This window comes from Ostrea edulis, chromosome 7, assembly GCF_947568905.1.
Source record: "Ostrea edulis chromosome 7, xbOstEdul1.1, whole genome shotgun sequence".
NCBI classification, from domain to species: Eukaryota; Metazoa; Mollusca; class Bivalvia; order Ostreida; family Ostreidae; genus Ostrea; species Ostrea edulis.
This window is the reverse complement of record NC_079170.1, coordinates 3,605,908-3,633,673: the sequence shown is the minus strand read 5'-3', so window position 1 is coordinate 3,633,673 and position 27,766 is coordinate 3,605,908. Positions and strand designations below refer to the sequence as shown.

General features: G+C 34.2%; 2 protein-coding genes and 2 long non-coding RNA genes across 8 annotated transcripts in view; 2 read left to right on the top strand and 2 right to left on the bottom strand.

The window, feature by feature from the left end:
* The window catches only part of LOC130047677 (uncharacterized), a 44,559-nt gene that overhangs the window by 15,400 nt on the left and 1,393 nt on the right, over window positions 1–27,766 (bottom strand). The window lies entirely within an intron of this gene.
* On the top strand, window positions 67–23,046 carry LOC130047675 (uncharacterized). Of its 4 annotated transcripts, none has more exons than XM_056143052.1 (12): window positions 67–85; window positions 4,638–4,770; window positions 5,227–5,328; window positions 6,242–6,394; window positions 7,859–7,983; window positions 8,667–8,853; window positions 18,264–18,429; window positions 18,974–19,241; window positions 19,696–20,033; window positions 21,025–21,142; window positions 21,516–21,601; window positions 22,924–23,046. In XM_056143052.1, exons 4-12 carry the CDS (start codon window positions 6,289–6,291, stop codon window positions 23,036–23,038), a joined length of 1,509 nt encoding a protein of 502 aa, XP_055999027.1. In that variant the 5' UTR covers window positions 67–85; window positions 4,638–4,770; window positions 5,227–5,328; window positions 6,242–6,288; the 3' UTR covers window positions 23,039–23,046. The 4 variants fall into 4 exon arrangements, with proteins under 4 accessions (XP_055999027.1, XP_055999026.1, XP_055999024.1 ...); XM_056143051.1 differs by lacking the exon at window positions 67–85 and adding an exon at window positions 3,405–3,584; XM_056143049.1 differs by lacking the exon at window positions 67–85 and adding an exon at window positions 3,591–4,185.
* On the bottom strand, window positions 10,783–15,255 carry LOC130047678 (uncharacterized). Its single transcript, XR_008796510.1, has 3 exons — window positions 14,840–15,255; window positions 13,479–13,628; window positions 10,783–11,297 (listed from the first exon to the last, which is right to left on the bottom strand). It is a non-coding gene; the product is annotated as an uncharacterized LOC130047678 (long non-coding RNA).
* On the top strand, window positions 23,050–26,945 carry LOC130047676 (mucin-7-like). Of its 2 annotated transcripts, none has more exons than XM_056143054.1 (5): window positions 23,050–23,163; window positions 24,417–24,584; window positions 24,750–24,963; window positions 25,207–25,649; window positions 26,725–26,945. In XM_056143054.1, the coding sequence occupies exons 1-5, from the start codon at window positions 23,050–23,052 to the stop codon at window positions 26,893–26,895; spliced, it is 1,110 nt and encodes a 369-aa protein (XP_055999029.1). In that variant the 3' UTR covers window positions 26,896–26,945. The 2 variants fall into 2 exon arrangements, with proteins under 2 accessions (XP_055999029.1, XP_055999028.1); XM_056143053.1 differs by having other exon boundaries at window positions 25,204–25,649.

Genomic DNA, 27,766 nt, shown 5'->3' with positions numbered 1-27,766 from the left:
ATTGGCAATTCGCCAGGTATATTGAGACTTTAACAATCGTGTGGCAGGGATGGAGCCGGACCAGACTAATGAAAGCCGCATTGCCGTGAGTTTAGCTATTTGAATAATTATTATTTAAAGGCACTGGGGTGATATATTATTTAAAATATTTAGCTAAAATATTTGTGGGGATATTAGTTCACATCTAGACGTTATTGTGCAAGTATGGAAATTAACCAGGATTCGAATTGACCGGCTACCTACATATATGGCAAGGAATAAGGACTCTGTTTTAAGGTGATACTTTTGTACCCTAGGTTACATGCTATAAATGTCTATACTAGAAAGTTACAGAAAGGGTACAGTACCACTCATATGGAAAATGAAAGTACACATTATGATAGGTGACTGTATTATGTAACCTGGGGTACAGTGGTTACATTCAGTAGGATGCAGCCGATTGGTCAGTGGTCCCATGCCCACACCTCCATAGCTGGGGTACAGTGGATACATTGAGTGTCAATTGGATCCGATTACCAGTAGTTATTTATCTCCCGCTACCTGTGATTATTACCTTAATTGCTACCTGAACAATCAAGTACATGTAACAGCTGTGTTCTTCATCTGTATCCATCTATCTGCATTGTGAATCAACTGTGGAGTTAATTCCAACATGGGTCAGTTCTTACACTCTATTTGCAGTAATTAAAATATGTATGTAAAAAAATTAATATATAATATTTAGCTTGAGTTAATTCACTTAATTAATTATATATATCCATACAGCCATCGCTGTAAAAAAAATTCCCAAATCAAGCATAATCGCCTAGATTTAAATATGTTATTGATATTTTTTGTACCCTATATAACATTTTTCATGAGTCTTGAGTGAATTCTGCATATATTTTGAAAAAATCATAATGATGAAAATTACTTGTCAAAAGTTTGTGAAGTTTTTAAAATATGAAAGTTTTACATGTAATGTATATATAGTGATATATAAAAGTGAGGAAATGTTATGATCCTTGAGTGTAGATGTATATTTTATTACAACTTCCAGTCAAGAAATAGCATTGTATATAGGCTATCTAAGCAAATTACAAATTATTGGAGTGCAATTAATGATTAATAATTAATAATTTTCATTCATTTCTCTGTAAATGACACAGACAATTATAAAGCCAGCATATTTTAGATATACAGTAGTGGGATTTCTTCTTTCACACCTGTTGTACTTCAAAGGGTACACCTGTCTTTGAAGGGAGCAAGGTATTAAAGCAGAAAATCCTTGCAATATGCAATACAATATACAGAGTCCTAACTGAAGCTAGGTGTGTGTATATATGTAAAAAGATCAAAAGGAATGGTGAATGACAGTAACCAAAAAAAGAAAATGGGGGGGGGGGTGTTCTTGGTGAAAAAATGTGAATATCAGTTTATTGTTTTTTAGACAGAGAACTACATTTTGACTTTTAGCAAAGTAATAATGGTAAAAGTGTTGACAGAAAAAAAGTAACAATGTGTGTGCACTTTGTACCATTATATAATTTTTTTTATGTCCGTGTAATTTTAAAGGAATAGTGCTCTCCATCCTTGAAAAGGTTATCAGTTCTAACTTTCTGAATAGAGAACTTTTTAAGCTAATTCTATTCCTTGCTAAAGTTTAGAAAGGAAGTGATGGGGCAAAAAGTTTTGGGGCTTGTTTACAAAAATTCAAAGTTACCAAGTTGTTTATACTACATGTTTTAGACTCCTTAAAGACCCAACTTTAAGTTAAGGCCCACAAATTTTACCTGTGTAGTGATCAATGATAAGCCCCTGGTCAATCAAACTTTTAACAATAGAGCTTAGGTTGATTGACCTTTGCAGAGACCATGGTCTACAGCTACCTGAGAAAGATGTTTTGATAACAATCATGGCTAAGGATGACCCACAGTCTTCAGATCTCCAGGAAAACCCCAGTATACCTGAGTTTTGATAGCATTGACTTGCACCTAGAATATTTTAATTTCTAACGTCCCCTATACAATGCAATTTATCATCGTATTTTCTCTCTCCATCTTTATACATGTATTATAGATTAAACAATCAGAAATCAAACAATAATAATAAAAAACCCACCAAACAAACATAAGTTATTGGAATATTTTCTATTAATGATTTATTGTGGCTTTATATTTATAAAAACATGAACAATTCTTTATTGGCGCAGCACATCAACATGTATAATGGTTATATTGCCCATGCGTAAAACTGTTACAGTAGTTGTAGTTTAAAAAATGCTTCTGTTTGAGATAGAGAGAGAGAGAGTTATTGAGATATTTATAATTTATCACGTTTTATGTTTATAAAGAGAGAGAGAGATGTGTAAAACTGTAGCAATAATATAGATGAAATAATATGGCATGGCAATAGTGTTGCATACGTATGACAATAATTACTCATTTAGTCAATGATTGAGAGTAAGAGAGAGAGAGAAAGTGGGGGGGGGGGGGTAGACTAGCTATGTGTCAGCTTCTGTTTGGGATACCATCGTTACACAATTTTTTAAAAGTATATTAATATAATATTTTGCTGGTAACAATGATTAATAGTTATAATCAAAATATATTTCTCTGTAAATGGCACAGAAGATTATAAAACCAGCATATTGTAGATATACAGTAGTAGGATTTCTTCTTTCACACCTGTTGTACTTCAAAGGGTACACCTGTCTTTGAAGGGAGCAAGGTATTAAAGCAGAAAATCCTTGCAATATGCAATACAATATACAGAGTCCTAACTGAAGCCAGGTGTGTGTATATATGTAAAAAGATCAAAGGAAAGGTTATTAAGGATAATACAAAAAGAACCCTCCCCCCCCCCAAAAAAAAACAACAACAATGAAACAAACTAACTAAATGTTTACAATATACTAAAATTGATTTGTAGAAAACGATGTAGCAATCAAAAGACAACGGTGCCTGGTGAAATGTCACATTTGAACCTACGTCTTACAAATTTCAATAAATCTGTATGAAAATGTGGTTTTCAAATAGACTTTTGAGTGACAATGTTAGTGGTTACCCTGTGTGGTTTCTTTTACCGACTTTTGTTAACAGTCTTTCACACTGATCATACATGTATGCCTTCTTTTTATAAATGACACAAAATATTCTTTCACAGAATATTCTTTTCAGGGTTGTATCTATAAAAAGCCTAACATCGATATGAGTATTCAATGCAGGGCATCATTAACATTAACATTTCAGTCCTATGCTAGTACAATTATCTGCGAGTACAATATTACAATGACTGTATGAATTCCTCATTTTAACCCGATTTACTGTGTAGACTAGCTAATAGTATGAATATACTCATTATAGGTACTGTGCATGTATATTCATATTCCTATTCATCACTTATTTTCAATGTATTTTCAGAAACTCCACAGAAGAGACGGACACTGAGGGATGTGAAGAAAAGTGACCAGACACCAAAAGCAAAAAGGTCACTGTCCAAAGCATGTGAAGGGACACCATCCAAGAAGATAGAGTCACTGGTTAGCACAATGTGGAAAAAAGAAGTCATTACCGCTGAAATTTCAGAACTCAGACGAAAAATTAGTGAGCAGATTCACCTACTACCACTGAATTCCAATGAAGACACAATAAGAGTGCTTTCCCTATACTTCACCCCACCCCAATTGGCCATCCTTTCAAGTGCCATAAACCATGTGCCTGCTAACTTCTTAAACAGCACAATGTTGATTTTAAATATATGCATGGCATCTCCCTTTTTTAAGGATATTCCTCCTGCGACCTTAAATCATGTAATACCAGTTCTGAAGAATTGCGAGAACTACATCCAGTTTTGGAGGGAGAACCCACAAGACATTTCCGGAATTTTATGGCAGGCTTCTCAAGACTGGAAGGAACCTTATCTAAAATTTGTAAACCCACCTGTTCAACAGTGTGTTGAATGTGGTGAAACTTTATATCCATATTCCCGAATTTGTGTGACATTTTACAGTCTTGGTGGACCTATTCCTGGCCAGCGAGGCATTTCAAAATGCAAAAAATGCAGAATTTATTACCATTTAACTGGTTATGTAGTTCCTAATCGAGGGAAAATGTTTTATGCTGAGCCCATTACATGTGACTGGAAATGTGCCAGTAATAAAGTCTTCTTCGATAAAGATCTGCATGAATTTATGTGCGAGTCCAGGTATATAGCATCATGCATGAGTCCATTACTTACATACCATATTTATGTTTCCCAAACTTGTTTTTACTCTGTTTCTTAGTATTAGGGACAATTGGAAAATTTTAAAATCACAGTCATTTTCTTATAAATGATGCAAACATTATGGAATTCAAGCTGTAGGTATGTCTTGCAAATGAGGTTTGAGTGGCATAATCATATGCCCAGTAATAGTCATGTGTTGATTTTCTTTCTGTTCCCAACTGCCTAGTAAATCAATATTTGTTGAAATTATATATACCGTATATATATATATATATATATATATATATATATATATATATAAATATCTCATGGATAATTGATTGTGCCAAACATATCAATTTGTTTTGGAACAAAATCCTTTGAAGTCAACGGAGTATCATTTGATAAGTGGATGCAGAGTTGATAAAAAGTTCCTATTTTTTCATTCACAGCAATCATGCCTTTGTATCACACCAAGCTTTTGCAGAAATATACAATTGTGTATACTCAGACAGACGGACACAGCACAATTCTATGCGTGGAAGGACCAAATGATGTCAGCAGGAGTTGGGTCAGAATACAAGGGTATGTATGAATATCATTCCCAGTGCAACTTTATTAGTTAAGAAGCAGGTTACCTTATTCTGTGGGGATCTGGGTTACATTATTGATCATTACCCCTTGCTTGCTTACTGGGGCACTCCTTTGTATAAGGCAGCAGGTGTGACACAATAAAGATCCCTTCCTGCTCAAAGACTAGCTGTTAGCATTGATCATAATAAGGCCTGAATTAATTTGCAGCCCTTTACAGGCAATGATGACGTCTCCATATGATTTACGAATTCTCGAGTGGGACGTTCAACAAGATACGATCAATCAATCAACAATTTGAAATGTAGAAAAAGAATTTATTATAGTTATTTTATGCTTAAAAATAAAGGTAGATCAATAAATAAAAATACCCTCAATGGTGGCATTATTAAATATACCTGTTTATTGTATTGATAAATATCAATTTATTTTTACTGTTACGTTACGTAGAGATTGTAGAACTCATTCCTTGAACACAGGAAGACAATGTCAATGATACCCTAAACAGCGATGAGGGTGATATTACAATTGAAGAAACACAGTCACTTCAAGGTAACATACTGTACGAATAATAAAAAATCAATATATACACCCAGGGGTGCATGAGCCGAGTTGCATGGGATACATTGTAAAGTCAGGAATGATGTGGCATATTTATATAATTGTGAAGAACTAATTGTTGGATATAATGTAATAAATTCTTGTGAATACATCTTTAAAAGGAGTTTGGAAATGGGCATCCTTCATTGTTGTATATTACCTCTTCTAATACTCCTATATGAATGCCAATTAAGTCATCAATGAATTTTAAAAACAAGTAAATGAATTGGTGTTGTATCTCCAGGAGTTTAAAATCCTCTTGATTAGAAAACAATAGGAACTGTTTCAGAAGAAAATTTTATAACCCCTAATCAAAGCTGAAAACTCGTACACCCTGATTAGATTACAATAGGAATTGTTTGAAGTTCTAGTTATGAATACAAGTTTTAATATATTTCGAGTTATCCTCCTGAAACCAATTTTTTTTTAATTCTAAACCTATTTTCTAAAAAAAAAAAAGCAATAGGGGTCTTCCTTACCTGATACATTACAATATCTTTAAGTATCATTTGATTCGGATTTAAACTTTCTTAGTTATCACCCGGAAACCAAATTTTTCTGAAATTTTCATTCCATTTTCGGTCACTGTGACCTTGACCTATGACCATTTTTCTCCTAAATTAATAGGGGTCTTCCTTACCTGGTACCCAACAATATATCAAAGTTTCATTTGATTGGATTGTAAACTTTTCGAGTTATCATCCGGAAACCAATTGTTGACCCCCCCCCCCCCCACCAAACCAATAACCGAGTTCTACTTCGTTGCAACTCGGCTAAAAATGTGCTTCATACTTCAATCATGTAGTATTAATGCAGATATGGAGTTACCCTTACTACAAATTCATTACATGTTTTGCATTAGTAGCTTCTGTGGCTGAGGACCACTCAACTGGACTAAGTCTCCAGGTAACCATGACAAGGAAAAATGCTGCTGCATATTTTAATGGAGAGATAGCAAATGAAGTCAGAGAAAGAGGGCTGTTTGATATCTATATCACAAAGAATAAGACAAGAGAAGGTACCTATTGGTAGTGGTGTTCCAATCATCGATTATAATCGAAAATCAATCGATTGTTGGCAATTTGTAATTTAAGCGCTTGATTATGAATTTTTTTATTCCAATTAATCAGCTTTTAGATTTTGTTTTCTCCACGACTGTAGTTTTTGAAGAATATTCCTACCGTGACCTATCTAGTACACCAAAAGTTTTGTTTATCGTAATAGGGCGGCGCACTCGAAAACGAAAGTATCCATACCTGTACGGGGAGTAACTTGGTCCGATACTGAGATAGACGTACTTTGATTCAGGCATGTAAACGAAGCACAATTATCAAAGAGAATCTTGATACTAGCAAAGCCAAGTGTGAATTACACAGATAAAAACCGCTTTCAAAGGCCACTGTTACTCCGCATGTGTGTATCGTGTTTTCAGTTGGTGACAATAAAAATTAATCTCTTATAATTTATCTGTTTTAATTTTTGTTTTTAAGAAAATGAATTTCTTTCCTCATTTTGCTTTGCTGAACGTTAGGCCCTAATTATATTTTAATTAAGCCGGATCATCGTCAGTTAATGACATTTAACTTTGATATACGGGCCGTAACTGAAGCAAACGATTTCTGTTTTTTGGCGACTTTTATATATGTAATTAAAAGAATAAAAAAAATACACACAAAATATTCACTTACACTCTCTCAGCTATAGAAACAACAAATTTAAACGTAGAAAATATTTCTTTACACTTTTTCAGTACATATGTACAATTAATATAGAATTTTTCTATGTCCAATTATAATCGATAATTAGTTAGTTACAGTAAACCAATCATCGATTATGAAATTCTCAATGATTCCCATCACTACCTATTGGTGAAATCAATGTCATTCATTGCCTTTATCTTTAATGTGAATGATCTTAAAATACTTTTAAAATATTTGAAATTTTAATAGACTTGGGATTTCTTGTATAATTCCCAAATTCTAACTTACAAAGAAATATAAATCATACTTGCAGTACATCTAAGAATTACAACATCAACGAAACATTGAATGAAATGTAACCTTTTAGATTTAATGCAAAAGTTAAAACTCTACATTTCTCTACGGTACGGTTGCATTACAATTAAACATATCTGAATAGAATATAAATGTATTGTTGTAGATATTAGTACACATGTGAATTATTTGTTCTAGCCTTGCACCAGTGTTAGAAAATTAGAATTTGCAAAAACAATACAGGCATATGCTGTTGGATTATTTTGGGCATTTTCATTGAATTTTGACCTTAAACTTACAATCACATGTACCGTAAATCCTTTTGCGTAAAGATTGTTCTTCCAAAAAAGGTATGCCAAGTGCAATGCAAGTTCAGTTTGCTTGGTAATTATAATTTAACAAGGTTGAGAGTGAAAAATTGTCAAGGAAATGCTAAATAATTGCTATTAAAATTAAAACAGCAGCCTCACATGTTATTTTCATTGCAGATTTGATGAAGCAGATACACAGCATTCGAAAAGAGGAATTATATGAACACAGAGAGGAAGATTGTTCACCTCTATGCAAAAGCAAGGGATGCAGCAATCTCCGTGTGATTGACAGTTGCTGGAAGGTACTTTTATCTAATGTCAACAAGTTTACAATTAAAAATCAGGCATCTTAATAAAAATTGAAAGATGAACATTGATCACCTGCGCTGGCTTTTCATTCAAATTTTGATAAAATTATATATTTTTCTATCATAAAAACTAGCTGCAATAATGTAGCCCTATCCAATTTTTTTTTATTCTGATGTTTTTGGCCTCTCCCTTAAAAAAAAAAATCAAAAAAAATCAGAGGGCTACATTATTGCAGCTAATAAAAACTTATTTTAACGTAAATCATATCGATGTTCTGACTAATAGCGTGCGCGACGTCTATATAATTCAACGGAAAACAGTGTCGCTACTAACACAATGGTATGTTAAAGAAGTAATTACTAAAAAAAAAACTGTACTGTTGAATGAAAAACAATTTTCACAGAGTAGACTAGTATATACATTGTCAAGATACATCGGTCAAATTTTCAGATGGGTTTTTCTAGTGAGAAAAAGTGTTTGTAAACCTGCGACCCACGTAAAAACCACAGGGCAATGGTCTGAACATATTTGATTTCACTGAGGATGCTTACATGTGCATTGGAAAACTTGTGACTGTATCTATTTGAATTTTAAAATTGCAGAGAGTAACTTGATTGAAAAAGGATAGAAATTTTCTAGAAGCCATTGCCAATACATTGCTATATTTGTTGTCCAGGTATGCATGTGCCACTGCATGTTTGCTGTTCCCATGGAAGTTGGGGGCTATCCATTGCTAACCTTCCCCAATGTGTGCACATTGGAACCGAAACACGGGTCTGTGTTTTGCAAAGAACATTTCAACCTGCTAGAAAGACACAACATTCCAACAAAAAAAGATTTCCTCAAGTTCTTAGGATGTGCAGGTATTATAGTATTTTCATATCGCTAATTAATAATATAGACACTTATTATATACTTTCAATTTCATCTCTTCTTTTTTCTTTAAAAGTTTGCGGGCATATATCACACGATATATGCCCGGAAACATTCCTGCCCGCATACATTACGTCACAATCAAATTTCTACGCCGTTAATTTTCAAATTTTTCGTGTTTTTCATCTTTTACTCAGTTAAACCGATATAGTTATTGTTAAAAATAAAATTATTGTTAGTTTCTAAATGAAATTGAAAGTATATAATAAAAAGGTTATAGACTTTGTATGGGAAATATGACGACCTCGTTTTTTGTCGCGAACGGACCTCGCAAGCTCGGTCCGTCTACGCGCCAAAAACCTCGGTCGTCATATTTTCCCATATAAAGTCTATAACCTATAAATATGTTATACGACCCGAGTTTAATACTACCCAACGTGGGAAGACCGTAATACATGTCATATTTCTGCAAGCGGACCATCTAGGCATTTAAAAAAAAATTGTATCTTTGCTAGCCAAAACCATACACCTACGGAGAGCACAGTGGGCCCAAAACCTATGGCTAGTGGAGATGAATTTAATTCCCGTATTCGGGTATTATAGCTGACCAAAAACCAGGGCCCATATTTACTAAAGTTCGTAGACGTAAACGTAGCGTAAATCTAGACGTAGCGTACGTTTACGTGTGGGACAGTATTCACTAACAGTCGTAGACGTAGATTTACGTCAGAAATAAGCGTAACTCTACGTGTGCTATACTAGTACACGTAAACTGATCGTAACTATAAGAATAAACAAAGCAAATGGCGACTTGTCATTTTTATCGATAATTTCTTGCGTAAAGACCTTACAAACCCTCTAGATTCATATAAGCTGGTTAGTAATACACAAATTAATTGTATTTATTCAGATTATCGTTTTCTTTGAGATCATCTGCAATTGTGTGACAATTCTCAAAATTTTGAGCCCGATCTAATTTACCTTGTGGCGGATCTCAGTCTGATTTAAAATCAAACCTCTCACTTCGCTCGATATACGGACAGTCGCTGTCCGTATATTGAGCGAAGTGCGAAATTTGATTTTAATCAGACTGGGTGGATCTAACCTTGCCTTTAGAAATAATTGGGAAGCTTTTTATTTTAGTCATGCAGGTTATTTAAAAAAAAAAAAATATTTGCCATTTATCTTATTATACAGGGTAGGTCTAGCATCTTTCAGGGAAATACATTTTTTTTAATTTTCCAAACATGGTAGAATTAATGTATATATATGCAATCAAACATGCAATGTTTTAGATTTGAAAAGAAGAGAGTCACTGTATGTACAAGAATACATGGTGATTGACAGCTATAGAAAAACAATTTCTACTTATAGATATGTGATCTTTTCTTTGTGGTTATAAGCAAATATTGGTAGTCCAAATAACTTTGTTACATTGTAACTTACACAACAGGGAAATGAGCCTCTAAATAAATATTTCTTTAAAAAAAAAAAGATATGCATTTCATTCCAAGAATACAATTTTGTGTAATTTGTTTCAGAGAGCAATTGTGATGCCTACTAGTGTAGTCATGTGTAGACTTTCAATCTTTCAGAGTGCCATTTCCTTTAACTATAATCCTACAGGAGTCAAACCTTCATTGATAATGCATATATATGAATCTTTCTACCATTCATGATTTGTATGTAATTGACCTTTATATGTGATCAGCTAGGTAAAAGTCTTTGCAGTGTATATTACCAAACTCCAAGGATGATGCCGTCAACATACATATTATTTTGTTGAAGCCCATCCCCCCCCCTCCAATTTACAAAAATCTCACTGATAAAAGTTCATTCTGAAGGCTTCTCACATTAAACCAACATATGTACTAATGCTCCTCTTTACAAATTTTAACCCACCAGACAACTTTGTTGACAAATATTTAAGATTTATTTATTATGTCATCTTTTTAATATCAAGATGTTAAAATCATTCTAGAAATGGAAGTAATACATGTACATGTCAATATCAATAACAACATGAAAATTCATCTAAAAAGTTATCTATTAACAAATATAATTACATGTACATAATTGTATGCATAACAATGCATGTACATGTACTTAATTTCTTAAACATGTATTGTAACAAATTTTATTTTGCTGAATATCAAACTTTTTTTAATTTTACTGTCAATTTTTAAATGTCCATATGATATAAATGAATAAATAAATATATAAGATGACATCAATGTAGCAGATGGACCATCAGCATGGATTGATCAGTGGGTAGAGTACCAGACTACGGGTCATGGGTTAGATTCTCAATCCTGCCATATATTTTTGAATCATTCCTCTGCTCGTCCTTTTACACAATCAAGGCAATGAAAGATGAACATTTCTCGGTTTCGCAAAAGATTTTTCAGGCCATTACAGCAATGTACCCATAGACCTAGAAAAATAATAGTATTACACTGATTTAAATAAACAACTGTCATTACACTGCAATCAAATTTCATAAGGCTTGAAAAATACATGCAACATAATTGTTAGTTAAATAAACTGTAAAATTGTGATAATACTGATTTTATTTACATTATATTTATCTACCGTACACCATATCTGGGAAGATATCATTAAGTATCACCTACAATTTCTAATTTTAATGATTTATAACCCAAGAGCCCATATTAAGAAAAAGATTTCAAATGACCCCAAGGTCAACTTTAGTATTTTTTCATTAAACATTTTCCTTGTAATGAAATTGGCTTCTTTCCAAACCAGAAAAAAATACTTTTTAACCAAGAATGGTAAGTTTCAGTTAAGGTCATTCACGTTTATAAATAAAAGATAAATTTTTGTGATATTTCAGGTACAATTCACTTGCATTCTATTTTCTTTCTACAAAATTCTCAGGTTTAATTAGTCTAGAGTTAACATATTTTGATAGTCCCTGGTTGTGGCAAGTAAAAATGTAAAATCAGCTGATATGTACTGCAGTAAGGTATATGAATGGGATTTTACTGTAGCAAAGAAGGTGAGAAAAATCTTTAGCAAAATTGAGTATTGAACCTGGTACCTTTGCACTAAGCTACTCAGGCTGACATATAATACATGGTAGTACAACATTATAAATTTAAAGGGGCATATTTGTTGTGAAAGTGATGGCAACCATTTTTATCTCTCAAAATCTCCCAATGGCAAAGGAATATGTATTACTGATTAATAAAAATATTTCTTTAGTAAAATAAAAAAAACAAACAACAGAAACCTAACAAGAAGCCCACAGGCCTTATCGGTCACCTGAATACTAGTGGAAAAGTATCATTACTTCCATGGACTATGAAATCTAGAAAAAATTTCCTGTTATTTATATTCTAATGTTCAGCAACAGTATAAAACAAGATGTGTTCTTAAAACTTCACATCCCTCAAAGTGCATACACTGATGAAAGGCTTTAAATAGGTGTATTCACATGAAAACATCAAAAGATATGACTAATTTGGACTCATCTTAAAGTCATAACCCTGGGTTGTGAAATTCACCATTTTTTGTACATCCTTTTCTGCATTTATATTTTATACAGTATCAGCAAACTCACACATAAATACTATATACTAAGTTTGACCCCACCCTGGGGTCAAAACCCTTACTCTGGGGGAAATCAAATTTACAATTTTGGTAAAAGACTACCTGCTCTATCCATTTAGTTTCAATTTAGTATCAATAGCATTAAAGAAGATGTAATTTAAGTGTTTTATACACATAAACACTATATAACAAGATTTGCCCCGCCCTGGGGTCAAAACCCCTACCTCGGGGATCATGAAATTTACAATTTTGGTAGAGGCCTGCCTGCTCTACATCACTATGCATTTAGTTTTTCTTATATATGTGTGTTTCTTGATAAGAAGATTTTTGAAAATTGGTCCCCCTTGTCCCAATGATGCTTCATACCAAATTTGAAAAGAATTGGACTGGTAGTTATTAAGAAGTTAAAAATGTTCAATTGTTAACGCACGACGAATGAAAACTAATTGCAATAGGTTACTGAGTAAACTCAGGTGACCTAATAAAAGTACATTTGATAACCGCTTTTAGTGTAAAGAAATATATAAAGAAGAATTATTGGCTTGCAAGATAATAATTATTTAATCACCAAAATTACATATATTCATTTGCTTGCTTTGAGATTAAAAGGTGTTTCAAATAACTGAATACATGTGTTATTACTGATCAGAAATATATGATATAGAGCAATTTTTATTGAGTGTTGATTTAAAATTTTGGTGACAAAATTACAGCTATTATTTTGGAAATCATGCAAGAATTTTTAATATCGAAGAGATAAAAAATAATTTCAAAGAAACATAGTGTATGTCCTTAGATTGGTTAAATTTCTATTTGCCAAAAAGGTGAAGATATGCTTAGACAGACAGGTACAAAACTTGCAAAATGGACAAACTTTGATCATAAAAACTCATAAATGTATGTTCTTAAATCTTTGCCTAAGGATTTAATCATCAATGCATTACAAAAATCATTACATCATGTACCATAATTTGTTTTGGATTTTTTAAAACTTTGTAAGTACAGAAATGATTAAATGTGTACAAACAGTGGATATACTTACATCATATATATGTACTGTACATCTTGCATCCCAATCCTAACCCTGAGGCATCATGGAAAATCTTTCAGGAGAGGACATGAAGAGAAATGCATCTAAATCAAGGAATGCTGCTGTCTGATGGCAATTTATTTCTTGACAACCTTTATGACCCTTTGAAAAATAAAAGAGGTCAGCTACCTTGGATATCTAGTGCATGTTACATGTATATCACACCTAATATCTCCAATTAATATATAGTCAATGTTATTCTACATTAAATAAATTAACACTGACTTCACACAGTTGTACAACTGTATTTGAATGCGATTTTGTTTCACAATATTTTCTGAAAGTTTTGCACATGGATGTGCACAAGCAATATAATTGAAATGATGCTAAAAGAGACTGTAACTGTTCTCATCTGGTACCAAGTCCATTCATCCTATCTACCTGTTCACCCAGAGTATATATTGTTAAAACAATAATAATTTCATATTTTATAACCATGCAATAGAGAGACACGTACAAATCACACATTTTAGAATTAGTGCCTGTATATATAATGTATATTTTAGATTAATTTTTCACCAATATTCTTGTTTTTCTTTTTGCGAAATGATGTGAAAGCATGTGCGTACTTGTGTACAGGTAGCTATGATACTGCTTTGATGTTGTCCCAGTCATGAAATTAAAAAAATGGGATAAATAATTTTGAATTTAAATTGTGGTATTGTCAAAAGTTTGAAGTTACCATGTACACAAATGAGCTTGTGTCTTAATGTGTTAATAGTGGGCACATATCAAATTGTAAATAACAAACACATATGTATATGAGCTCACTATTTAGAAATTAAGATCCAGGCATTATAGCAGCTACATAGGTTGAGAACAAAATGAATAAGGGACTGTGATTTTACCATGTGTGTCATGTACTGAATCCCCTTGAAGTCAATTTAACATTATTTAGGGGACTAGTGACGAGTAGTCAGTGGTAAAACATTTAAGGTTATTCAGGGCCGTAACTGCCGATGAGGCAGACGAGGCAACTGCCTCGTCTGATTTTTTGGCAAAAATGTGTTAATATTTTTAGTGAAGCTTTGACAAGAGACATTTGTTCTGCTTGCTATCAAATGGCTAATCCTTAATTTAATATAAATGTTATATTATAGGATATATGTTTAAAATGAAGACAAGCACCTTTGTCTTTGACACCATATTACGATTCTTTACATAGTACAAATGAAACACAAACATGATAAATTGGGATTTAAAAAGTGTCATTTTCAGTCGTAAAGTCAATCGGCGGCCCCCAATCCCCTGCCTCCCCTGATTTAGAACCCTACTTACGGCCCTGTTATTACTACACAAACAACTTAACTTACTTGTCAGTCCATGCCGACTTCTTTTTGAACACCTACAGCATCACAGATCCATGCACAAGTCAAATGCGTTAAATTTGATGAACCTTCCATTTGGATTTGTAAACAACACTGAATAACGGTACAGTTGATCGACATGCCGTTGGCAGGCATACGTATACGTTGAAATTCGTTGAAATTCGTTGCTTTCTCACAAAATTCTGTGTTCTTTTTCGTCATAATGCGGCGGTAGCGCAGGGAATTCAAAGTAAATGAGCAAATTCACACTTTTTACGCTTCGAAGTGAAAATAGCCACTGCGCACGCGTACGTGCAATCGTACATCGTAAGTTACGTTTGCGGCTACGAACGGTTTTGTAAATACCATTTCACGAGTACGTAACTCTAATCTTAAGTCAGACGTAAATTCTACGTTTACGTCTACGTCTACGAACTTTAGTAAATATGGGTCCAGGGCTCTTATTCACAAAATATCTTACGACTAAGATGAAAAAAATAATTCTGTCTGATAATCAAATACCAATCACAAGGTCATAAGTATGTATTCAACTTTTATAAACCATCGATGTACTTTACATATTGATTAAGAAAGTCTACAAGAAATGAAAAATAAGGAAATTACAGTGTTTGTAAATTTTGATCTTAGTCGGAGGCGGAGGAGGCAGCTGCCTCCTCCAACTTTTGAGCCAAAAAAAAATTAAAATTTAAAGTTCATTAGAATTTATGTTGTTTCCAATAACTAAGAACATGATACCTCCCTTAAAAAGCATTCCAAATCTTTCTTTTAGAATGAGTTAGTCAAGTAACATCTTAGAAGGCCCTAGAATCAAGGATTTTGCACGAAACGTGTTCAGTGTGCCCCCAGACCCCCGCCTAATTTTCTGCCTCCTCCAAATTGAAGGTTAATTTACGGCCCTGAAAACTAGTAGCTTTCATTCGGATAAGATTGCGAGTCACTAGCTGGTTATTCTGTTTACTTCGTGATATTTCCATCGTCGCAAGCCACGGCTGAAAAGGGAAGAGGAGCGTACGTTTCAGCCGTGGCTTGCGACAATGGAATATTTCATGACTACATGTACACATGTATATAGCAGACATACATTTCCTATATGTGCAGTTTTACAAATTGTCGTCCCCCCCCCCCCTGCTTTACACGGTACACTGCTATATATCAAATTGCCATTACAGGAAATTTATACCTTGTGATAGTCGTTCGTTCATGATCATTCTCTTATTTGGTGAACTTGTGCTGCACGTGCTGTGAAACAATGTACCGACGAGTGGTGGGAATAACGCAGGTGTTTGTGTTGTACGAGATGTTTAAAATTTGGGCATGTCTGTTGTGTTCTCTCTCTCTCTCTCTACTATTTTTTTTTTTTTTTTTAGAAAAGATTATCCTTCAAATGAAATCTTGGAATGTAATTTTGGAAGAAATCCTATAAACTATTCATGGAATTCTAATAAATGTTTCACAGGAAGTATCAAAGCACTATTTGCATTTATGTGTAGATTTCCTAACTTGCGATGCATTCTTGCGAAGACCAGGGAACATAAAGTGGCAAGAAATGAAATATACAGCACTCGTGATGTTCATCTGTTACAGTCAAAACATTTCATATCACTGGGTGTTTAAGAAGCTTTTCGCCGGGCACGAATGTACGGAAGCCGATAGGTGCCAGGGTATAGAATTAATATATATTTAACTGGCAGCCGCCACTTAAAATAATATATTGCCAATTGCAAAAACAGTGTAATTCGTATCGCTGAGTGATTATTTTTGGAAAGATTTAGAATAGTACGCAAACACGCATCATCGTTTTTTAAAAGTGTATAGGGACAGTCGGGAATTGTCTTCTACAATTATTGTTGACAAGCAGAAAAGGAACCTAAAATGTCTCTTTTGTCCAAACTTCGTACTCATAAATTGGAGGGAGGGAGCTCCGTTCATCCTTCAATTGATCAGTTCATTCATTATTACATTTTTACCATCCATTACTACCACCAGAAGAGTGGAGTGGGGGCCAATCCTCCAATTAATCTTATTTCACATGTGAAAATAATTCAGTTTGCATGAGAAAATAATAGAAATAGAACGTTGTCAAAAAATTGTATTTAACAGTACAAGCAAAAAACAATAATTTAATGCTCATAATTGTATATATATATATATATATATAGAAAGCACCAGATAATTTCACTTGTTTGGGATACCCACTTCCGCCCCTATCCGGAGTTGAACTCACGACCTGCGGAACCAAATCTCCTAACAGCATGCAACCAGCGCGCTAGACCGCTCGACCATCTAGGCAAGTCAATAAACTTGCTTTTGATGACGATGGAATTCTCGCCACGCTGTCACACGCTACACGGTCATTGAGAATGGAAATGGGATACAGTTATTTAACGTACACTTAAGAGGATCATACATGATACACATTTAAATTGAGTGGCGGCCGCCATATAAATTAAGTGGCGGCCGCCAGTTACTATACCCTGGCACCTATCGGCTTCCGTACGAATGGATATATTTTTCAGCACGTACAATTTAAAGCGCATGTGTTGAAATTTATTTTAATTAATATTTATTATATATATGATATACATTATACACATATAGTTTAACAGTCTTCTTCATAACTTAGAGCGCTGCTACTTCTTGCAATTTTTTTTTGCGATAGTAATACACATGATACATGCATAAGAAATAAGTTATATGTATATTCTTAAGCGTTTTTTAACTTGCATTTTAAACTCTAGGACCCCCCACTGGACCCGCCCTTGAATTATACAATCAACATGTAGTGAAACAATATTTACAAAACATGTGCAACAACAGCACAATAACCGGCATTATCAGCAATGTGCTATGAAATGTATTACTATACAAGTTAAGAAATTTAAGAACTAATATAATCTAAATCAAATGATGTTTCATCTTAATACTCGTTTTATATAGAAAGTAGTAATGCTATCATCGATGTAAGAACAATTTGATAGTTTTCCAACATTACAAATGCATTGAACTGTCATTTAAACATGTAAATGCACTACTATGCAGAACAATAAGATACTAAAGACACTATTTCAAAAAAGATTAGGCAATAATTATGTAATACTAAAGACATTAGTTCAAGAAAGACTAGGCAATAATTACGTAATAAGTACAATAACTAATTCAGGTAAAGTTAAGCAACATAGTGTGTGCGGAAGCATATGGAGATGAGCTTGGTATAATCCTGGCCGCTCATTTGCTTTGCTTGCAAATGTGTTCCATACCACTAATTAGGTGCATCCCCCAACTGGGGTATAATTTAGTTGGTAAAATATATGCAGTGTAGAACACCTGTTTTTCAATGCAAAAAATTTCTTATTTTTGCACAAGGTGAATACCAATAGCATAAATAATAGTTCCTTGAATAACCTTTCAGGTTTCAGCATGGACAACATAAAAATTTTGGATGGACAGTGGCATGTGCGAAATGGGAAAAGATGGAACATAAGATCAAATTTCGTATTCGATATTTTATATGAAGTGGCTCATCCACAAGACTCCATTTATGTGGTAGAGGTGACAACGGACAGTGGCCAGAAGGGGTAAGGAGCTAGCTTCATATTCATTCAAGATAATGTATTTTGTTATATGGTAATGAAGAGTGTTTTTCCTTCCCATCCAAACTAAGAAATGAAAGGCTATGAAGGATATTAATCAAAAGTTATTCATGTTCATATATATGCAGGCCATATATTTTCTTTAAACTTCATCATTTCAAGCTCATGGTCAATACACATAGAAGATTATGAACATGAATTACTGACTGAAAGACAATCATTCATGAATTTAAATTGTCTGTGTACTGGTTCATTGCTTCTGATCCACTTTGATTTAATGACATTACATATTCAATCACAAATATGTCATTCTATATGTTCTTTTATTTTTCAATTTATTTATAACTTGCCATTGACTGAAAAATAGGTGAATTAATTGTCTGAAATTAATGACATAATCCTTCTATTAGCATTGCATTGCAATGACCAGCTCCCTCTTAAAAACATTTGTATGTTTTTAAAACATACTAGCAAACTTCGCTGAACACCACATGACATGAGAATAATCCAAACATTTTATTCCACTCAGAGAGGCTTTCTTCAAAGCTGGAGACTTGCATAATCCAAAAGATTTCCAAACCTCCCTTAACCGCACTTTTAAAGTTGGAACCCTGCTGTGCCATTTTAAGCAAGTGGAGTTACTGCAGTTGGTGGCACAAATGGCATCAGAGGCCAGAAGACGAGCAGAGGCAGTGACATATAGGAGAAGAATGGTGTTAAATGCGGGGAAACAAGAAGGAACATCCATCATATTCCTTAGTCCAAATCAGATTATGGACATTTCAACTGGTGCCATGGTAATTACTGAGCAAAGAAAGACTAAAATTAGTATGTTGCGGTATCAATAAAAAAAAATGTATCAATTAGAACACAAATACTGTTGTCAACGTCAAAAATTGCAATTTTCCTTAAATAGCATTATCAATATTTCACAAAAACTGGTTAAAACGATATAATAGTATTCATAACAATTTCATGAAACTGTTTCTTTAAAAAAATATACAAAATATTTGTGAAAAACATAGGGAGTATATCGCATAATGGACTTTTTATGAAGGATTCTATGAAAACAGAGTTATTGCCCTTGGATTCAATATTTTCAAACATATAATTAATTATTTATATATGACTTAGACATTTGAAATAATTTATCGTTAACAAGATATGTTACAATAACTATGGGAAAAAACTCCAACAAAATTTATGCAAAAATCTTAAGAAATCATTGAGTTTGAAATGAATTACTTTTAGATCCATCCCATGGATTGCCCATTCATGTGGCTGAAGGGCGAAATTGTGAACCTGAGAGGACCCAAGATGGATATAGTGCATGAGATAAGGACACCAATAGGTCTCACGACACTGACCGCCTTTTTAGGAAAAGCAGAAGTTATCTTAAAGGAGAATATCGGTCCAGCCATCCTAGCATGGAGTAGTATGTACAGCTTAAATCTTTACCAGAAATGGATGGACACCATTCGGCATTTCAATTTGCCAATGTTGTATGGGCCACCAACGGCAGGGAAAACATTGATTGCTCATTGTGCCGCATGGATGAATGGCTGCAGTGAGCTGCACATAGCCTCAAGGTAATTGGATCATTTTGCATCTATATATATTATTATGGTCTACAGTCGTTTTATTCTTTTAGTCTGAAGATACAATACATGTACAGTGCTCCCTCTTTAAACCTTTGTTTAAGATGAATTTGGGCAATAAAGCGGGGTTGGCATTATAAAGAATTCACCAATACTGACATTTCACAGAGCAATAAAAAGAAATCCAATACCACTTAAATACCTTGTCCAAACTGGACACTTCACAGCACCAGTATCAAAATACAGTTGTGATTGATTACCTATGTGTGTTAGGTAATTGGCATTATTATCAAGGGTAAACCCTATAAAATTTGACCATTTGTTGGTGAAAGTCAGTGGCATATGGCATTATGCTGGGGTGGCATTATAACGGGAGTGTTAACAAGGGAGAAAATTGGTCTTTAGGAATTTCAGGCAATAAGCGGGGGGGGGGGGTGTTATAAAGGAGGGGGGGGTGCAATATACCTAGCACTGTATAACAATTGTACAGATTGCAAATCTATATGATATATACGTATATACCTATGCTATTCTCAGTATGATTTCATAATACATTGGTAACTTAATTGTGAATATGGAATGATTCTGGGTGTGGCATTAGCCTTAAAAGTGGTGTGAGCTCTTATTCTTTTCAGTTAATTTTGCACGGGTGAATTTTGCCCAGTGGTTCTGGAGAAGATTTTTCTATGAATACATGAATTTACGACTTTTGACCCCTACTGTGGTTACACTATACCACCGGGGCCATTATTTTAAGAATATAGAATCTGCTCTATATCTGGATGCGTTTCTGTCTCATTTTTCATATCCACTCTTCTGGTTCTTCAGAGAAGAGTTAAAGCATCACATGTACAACTTGTATCCCCTATATAGTATCTGCATTATGTCAGGAAGCTTTTTTGTAAATTCTAACTTTGTTTTGTGATATGCATATTATGAATTCTTATTATGACATATTATGCAACTTTTACTCCCCTCTCAGGTGTACCCTAGCTTTTGTCACGTCATGGCTGACTACAAGTAGTCTGCCATTTGTGTGGGACGACCCAACATCAAGCGAAGAGGTAGCCCAGCTAGCCATAGATCTTGGAAACGGGGCAGTATGTACACATTTATATTGTTTGTATCTTTGGAACAACGTCAAACGATACCATTAACAGGACGCCCATGGGCCACATTGCTCACCTGAGTCACCTTGACCCTTATCTGAAGACTTCTATTGTGGCCCCAACCTATCCCGTAGGCCAATGATGATAAGAAGAAACTGAGTGATAAAACTGTTCCCAAACTTTAATAACAATACCCTGTCTCTGGTCAACTAAATTTTACATTGAATGGATACAGCCTGAATTGCCTAGGTTGCATAGCATATTGTGTCAATACCACTGAAAACTAATAATGAAAACCTATAACTTCAAGCGTAGTAATTGTAATAATGTATGAAATTCTACCAATTTTATTCATATAATTTAGGTGAGAGGAAGGGTGAATGAAGACACCAAGAAACCTTTAACCGGTTGTCTTGTGACGGCAAATTTCGACCTCAGCGCAGCTTACAAGTAAGCATTTAGCAACTTTATAGGAGCATGAATACAATTTAAAATGAAAACTTTTATTTTTATAATTTTCTCATTTTTCATTTGACTGCCAATTGTTGAGTTGCAAGTGAAAGAAAGCACTCACAATTCTTTGTTATGAAAAGAAGGCTTGCGACATGTTTTTTCCCCCCACTCAATATATATATATAACATATCACTATAATACATATAATACAAGATTTCATATATGAGTCATATCAAAATCCGCCTTCTAATAATCTCATAATTTTAATTCAAACATTTCTGTATTTAAGTATTCATTTTTTCCATGATACATCTGTAATAGATATAGACAAGAAAATTTATTGATAGATTATAGATTTATGAAAAGTCACTGATTTGTCTGTCCTGTTACGATGACTGTCTTTCCTGTTATAAGCAGGTCTCTCCTGTTACAGGTAACATAATCACTAAAATTTCTTTCATTTAATATCATTTTGTGCACCAAAGTCTTTTGAAATATTTCCAAGTTGTTAATATCTACTATAAAAGAGTTTTTTAAAACTGTTTTGCAATAATTTAATAAGTTAATCATTTTAATAATGTACAGATTATCTTACTGCTTAGAAATTGTCACATTTTGCAATGTTCATAGGTATAAATTGTTGTCATTGGTTGTTGTGAGAAGTATTTTTTAATTTATTTTTATGGAAGACCTTTCCACCATCATGTCAATGCAGTTTGCAAACGTTTCCATAATGATTTTGATTTTTTTATTGGCATTTTAAAATTTGTAACAGGAAGGACATATTATGATGAGTGGTGTCTTTTATATATCATCATATTCCAAAATTATGCTGTTTCTTGATCGGAGTTGTATCTTCTTAGGTTCATTATTATGTGTTTTATTTCATCCAATTTAAGATTTCAGAAACTTAAAACTTGTCATTTTTCAGAAGGTTAAATGTCTGCCGATTTTGATAATGACTCATATGTGATTTGTAAATGAGGCCACAAAACATTAAAATTGAACTCAGAGGCAATTGCTCTATAATATATATTTGAGTAATAGCACCTGAGTATATCGTGCATATTAGGGAAATCATTGTATAATTAGACTTAGGTCTACACTAGTGGAAATACCAGCATAGGACCTATTGTCCTTGACAACAATTATAAAAGTAAATTAAGTAATTGATTATCTGTCATGTAAATCTTTTCACTATCAATAGTTTACCAAAGATTTTATTTTGTCTAGTTCATAAAATTCCTCAGAAAGATATATTTGTATTATATGCCAAGGTTATTTTCATTTAGATTTAATCAAATGCATTATTATACAGATACTTCAGTCGACTCTTTGTCCTGAAAATTTATCCACTCAAGGACAAAAAAAGACTGGTGATGCCAGAATATTGGAAGAGGCTGCTAAGGCATCATCCTCAGCACTTCCATTAATACTCAACATCATGTCAGGGCTGAGCCATGATGATATCCACAAGGAGGTGGAGAAAATCCAGACAGTGGAGATGGATATCCGTATTTTGGAGGGAATAGCCCTGCCAACAATCCTGGCGCGACAGGTGATTATCTTCAGCTACATGTATGGTCTGATGTTTAGTATTATTTGTACAAAGTTACTTTAAAAGGAATGGTTCACATTTTTAACCAAACAAATTATTTTTGATGTTTTAACATTTACAAGAGGCCCATGGGCTACACTGTACCAAAGCCCTAGCAGTTCTAGTTTTCAACATCTTTATTCCCACACTGTGGCCCAATTTAACTAGCCCCAAAGGATCACGGCATAACAGAATCCATTTTAAAAACCTTTAATTTTGACCTTGAGGTCAAGGTCATATGGAGGTCATGAAAGTACATGATACATCGTCTCATGGTGATACACTCATGTGTCAAATATGGTATGCCTATGTCAAAGAACAAAGAAGTTATGGCCCGGACACGAATCCATTGTAAAAAAAACCTTCAATTTTGACCTTGAGGTCAAGGGTTAAGGTCATATAGAGGTCATGAGGGTACTCGCAACATCGTCTCATGGTGATCCACCTGTGTGCCAAATATGGTATGCTAATATGTTAATATGGTATATTAATAAATATGACATATGAAGTTATGGCCCGGACACAAATCTGCACAGACAGACGGACAGACAGACTAGATTCAGTGATTCCTATATACCCCCGATGTTCGGGGGGGGGGGGTGTAAAAATGTAGGACAACGACGGCAATGGCAGATAGCAAATTTGATCAGAAAAGCTCACATGAGCCAGCTCAGATAAGATTTAAAGTTGATAACCAAAAATGGGATTTGTTTTAATGAAAGGATAACAGCAATTTAATATTTGAGCTTTAATTCTGTGTTATGTAAACAATACACATTGTATTATTTATGTTTGGAAAAAACAGCATTTCAATTTTGCACAGTCACAATTATTAATTATACTTAAGTATCCTTGAATGTGATATATAATAAACTTTGATTGCAATTCATACATGGTCAACAGTTAGGAAACAATAACATACCTCAATTATTGCTTACATAACATACATGTATACTAAACTCATAAATTTGGAGTGTGTTGTTCAAATAAAGCTGTTACAAAATACAGTGAAACTATGGGCATGATTTGTCAAGGCATGTTCTAAGAATCTATTGCATGGATTATTATGAAATATGAGATTACACAACTTCTGTATTTATATAAGGATGTCTGTTTTATCCATTATATAGCGTGCCCGCGGGGGTAATAGTCGCAAAAGGACAGTTCTAGTTCTATATTAGATTATTATTATACTAGATTATTTTTTATTGTAGTTTTTAAATGCTGCAGGGCGTTACGATTTAATGGAGACAGTCCTCAACTACATTAAAGATGTCCTTATTCCATATCATAAGGAAATTATAAACCCCAGCATTAGGGATGTTGCAGATACACCAACACCTAATTTGATGAAGACTCTTTTGAACATCTGCACATCACAGGTATATACCTACAACATTAATGCTTTCAAAAGACTTGTACAAGCACTATAACCCTGTAATTCGATCACTACCATCTAGTGTACCAAATGACATTAGAATGTGGTGTGTATATAATGAAGAACTGGAGGGGGTCAAGTTGTAATATACGTTCATTTTATACCACAGCAAGGGAATGGTGTTACCACCATCGTTAATTCGACACTTGCTGTCAAGAGTGACAGCATTAAAGACCCCAGCCTTCGTAAGAAAATTCAGGCTCTGGGAGGCAAGCTGAATCATTCGGTTCGACTAAATGGAAAACCGAAAAAATGTGTCACCATTCCAAAGACTTCCATGACCGAAGAGCAATGGAAGTCAGTGGCATCGGCTATGTTAAAAGGTCATTTATTCTAAGTCAGATATTTGCCTAATGCTATTGATTTGCCTAATGCTATTGAGCCATTGAAGACCTGTCAAAAATTATTTCCAATCCCTTTGATTTAAAATCAATGAAAATTGTCAAAAAAAGGCAAACATACTATCTTCAATTCAGTCATCTGTCAGTCACTCAAAACGATCTGCCTGAGATGTCACTAGGCATTGGTACCAGTTCAAATCATTGATTATTGAAATGTTTCAGCAGCTGTACCACCTCCAACTACAACTGACCGGGCAGCTGTACCTCCTCCAACTACAACTGACCGGGCAGCTGTACCTCCTCCAACTACAACTGACGAGGCAGCTGTACCTCCTCCAACTACAACTGACCGGGCAGCTGTACCTCCTCCAACTACAACTGACGAGGCAGCTGTACCTCCTCCAACTACAACTGACGAGGCAGCTGTACCTCCTCCAACTACAACTGACGAGGCAGCTGTACCTCCTCCAACTACATCTGACCGGGCAGACAGGGCAGCTGTACCTCCTCCAACTACAACTGACCGTGCAGCTGTACCTCCTCCAACTACAACTGACGAGGCAGCTGTACCTCCTCCAACTACAACTAACGAGGCAGCTTTACCTGCCCAGGCAACACATAGAACTGTCCCGCAGTTGCCTTTTCCTATTCAGAAGTTACAGAAAAAGGTAGGCTGTTTTGTTGGAACAAAGACAATTCCTTGACAACAGTGAGACTTCAATGTCTGACTGTACAGGAACATAATTGAAGGAATATAATCTAGATTTGCTTTGTCTGCCCTGATTTGGTAGGAATCCTGCTGGGGAACATGCTGATGCTGTTCTACGTATACTCGTTCACATTTTCCCCATTTCTAAGATTCAGTCGTGGTGTACTTTCTTATGCCATTTAATGTTAATTATTTCAGTCAAGTTGTGCCAACTCTTTCACATTGAGTTTACTATTCTCAGTTGCACTTTAGGTGTGCAAGCTGGTGAGCCCATGACATTAATAATTGTGTTCAGATCTACAACTAAGTTTGAGACAGTAAAAGAAGGCCACATTGCTCACCCATTTAACCTTGACCCTGTCATTGTTCAGGAGTAGTTATTTCTATCAATCTGTGTCACCATGAATAGGGCATGTGGTGTTACATACATAAAATTGTATTAAGCTGTCTTTTGAAATTAAGATATATCTTCAAATTAATAAACATACATACCCTAAATCAATTATAGATACAAGTATAATAGATAGGTTTACTTTAATAAGTATATAAATGTAAATTGATTCAATTCAGCACAGGAATAATGTTACCACCATCATTAATTCAACCTTAGTTGTGAAGTCTGATCAAATAAAAGACCTGGAACCCCACCCCCACCCCAATGACAAAAAAAAACCATTCCATTTTCCTGCACATTTATTCCCGAGAAGATATCTCATCTGTGAGGGGGGTGGGGGTGGGGTCACTTTATGTGGACAAATTCCTAAACCCATATACATGTGTATTCTTTCTGGCAATTTTGACTGATATTAGCCCATTTTTGGCTGAGAAGAGAAATTGCATATATGAGCACTTCCCCCAGCATCTTCATGCAAACATCCACAGTCTTAGATTTTATATAGTGATGAGAGTAATGATTTATTATCGTTTAGCACATTTTCTTTAATCTAAAAAAAGAATGCAAAGTTAGTGGACTTGCGCAAAATATGAAATCATTGAGTTGCTAATTAATTTTATATACTATGATTTCCTTTCAGACAATCACCACATGCTTTAAATGCAAGAAAGTTGGCTCGAAGTTTTTACACTGGGTTGCATGTGATGGCTGTCGAAAATGGTACCACCGAAAATGCACCACCTTATCCTGCAAGGACTATCTAAAGTTAACGGAGGATTCTGTATGGAATTGTGACATTTGCATTGTGTAGGATAACTGTAGTGTTTACATGTATTAAAGCTGAAATGAATTAATAAATATAGTATAATTCTATATGTCCGCCATATTTCTCTGCTAATCCGCCATATTAGTTGGTAGGAATGGTTAAAAATCAATTACCATTCAGGTACAAAGAAAAGACCAGGCAAAGGACTAATTAATGATTAACCTAATTATGAGATATGAGAGAGATAACTCAATACACACGCTATGACAATTTAAGATGAAAACCTCCCTGTACAAATTCAACGATTAATAGAACCGGAAGTACTGAAGATATTCAATTGAAACTTGGAAGACAGATTGTATTTATCATTATCAACAGTAATATTTGTCTGTAATAAATCAGGATTCTTATTTCTAGTTTTTGTAAATGTCATCCCCTTTAATTTTAAGGGCCTTGTATCTCGGAAATGACTGGGAACGAAAGTAGGTCACCAACTTTTTTGTTTTTCAAGACAAAATGAATCTTAACTGAAAAGTTTCATTGATTTCTATTGACCAATAGAAAGGTTTTAGGACTTTTTCTAAAATCAAGTCTAATTCACCGTCGTGCTTTTGACACCGTCAGTGAAGAAAATGGAAGTACTTTAATGACGAACAAAAGTTAATATGCCTTCCATGGACAAAGCATATCTTTTTGAAATAGCAAGAGAGATAACTCTTAAGAACTTTTATTTGAAACTACCAATTTTTAACGTTTTTAAAGTCTTAAAAGTCCCTTAAGGGATCAAAATAGTGACCTGGCCTTTCTCTCTCCCCTCCCTAATTCTATACTTAGAAATATCAGCTTGTACCTAAATATAGAGTTGTCACCATCTGTAACCAAGTGTACCCTATGTAACCCTTGTAACCTGGCCTCT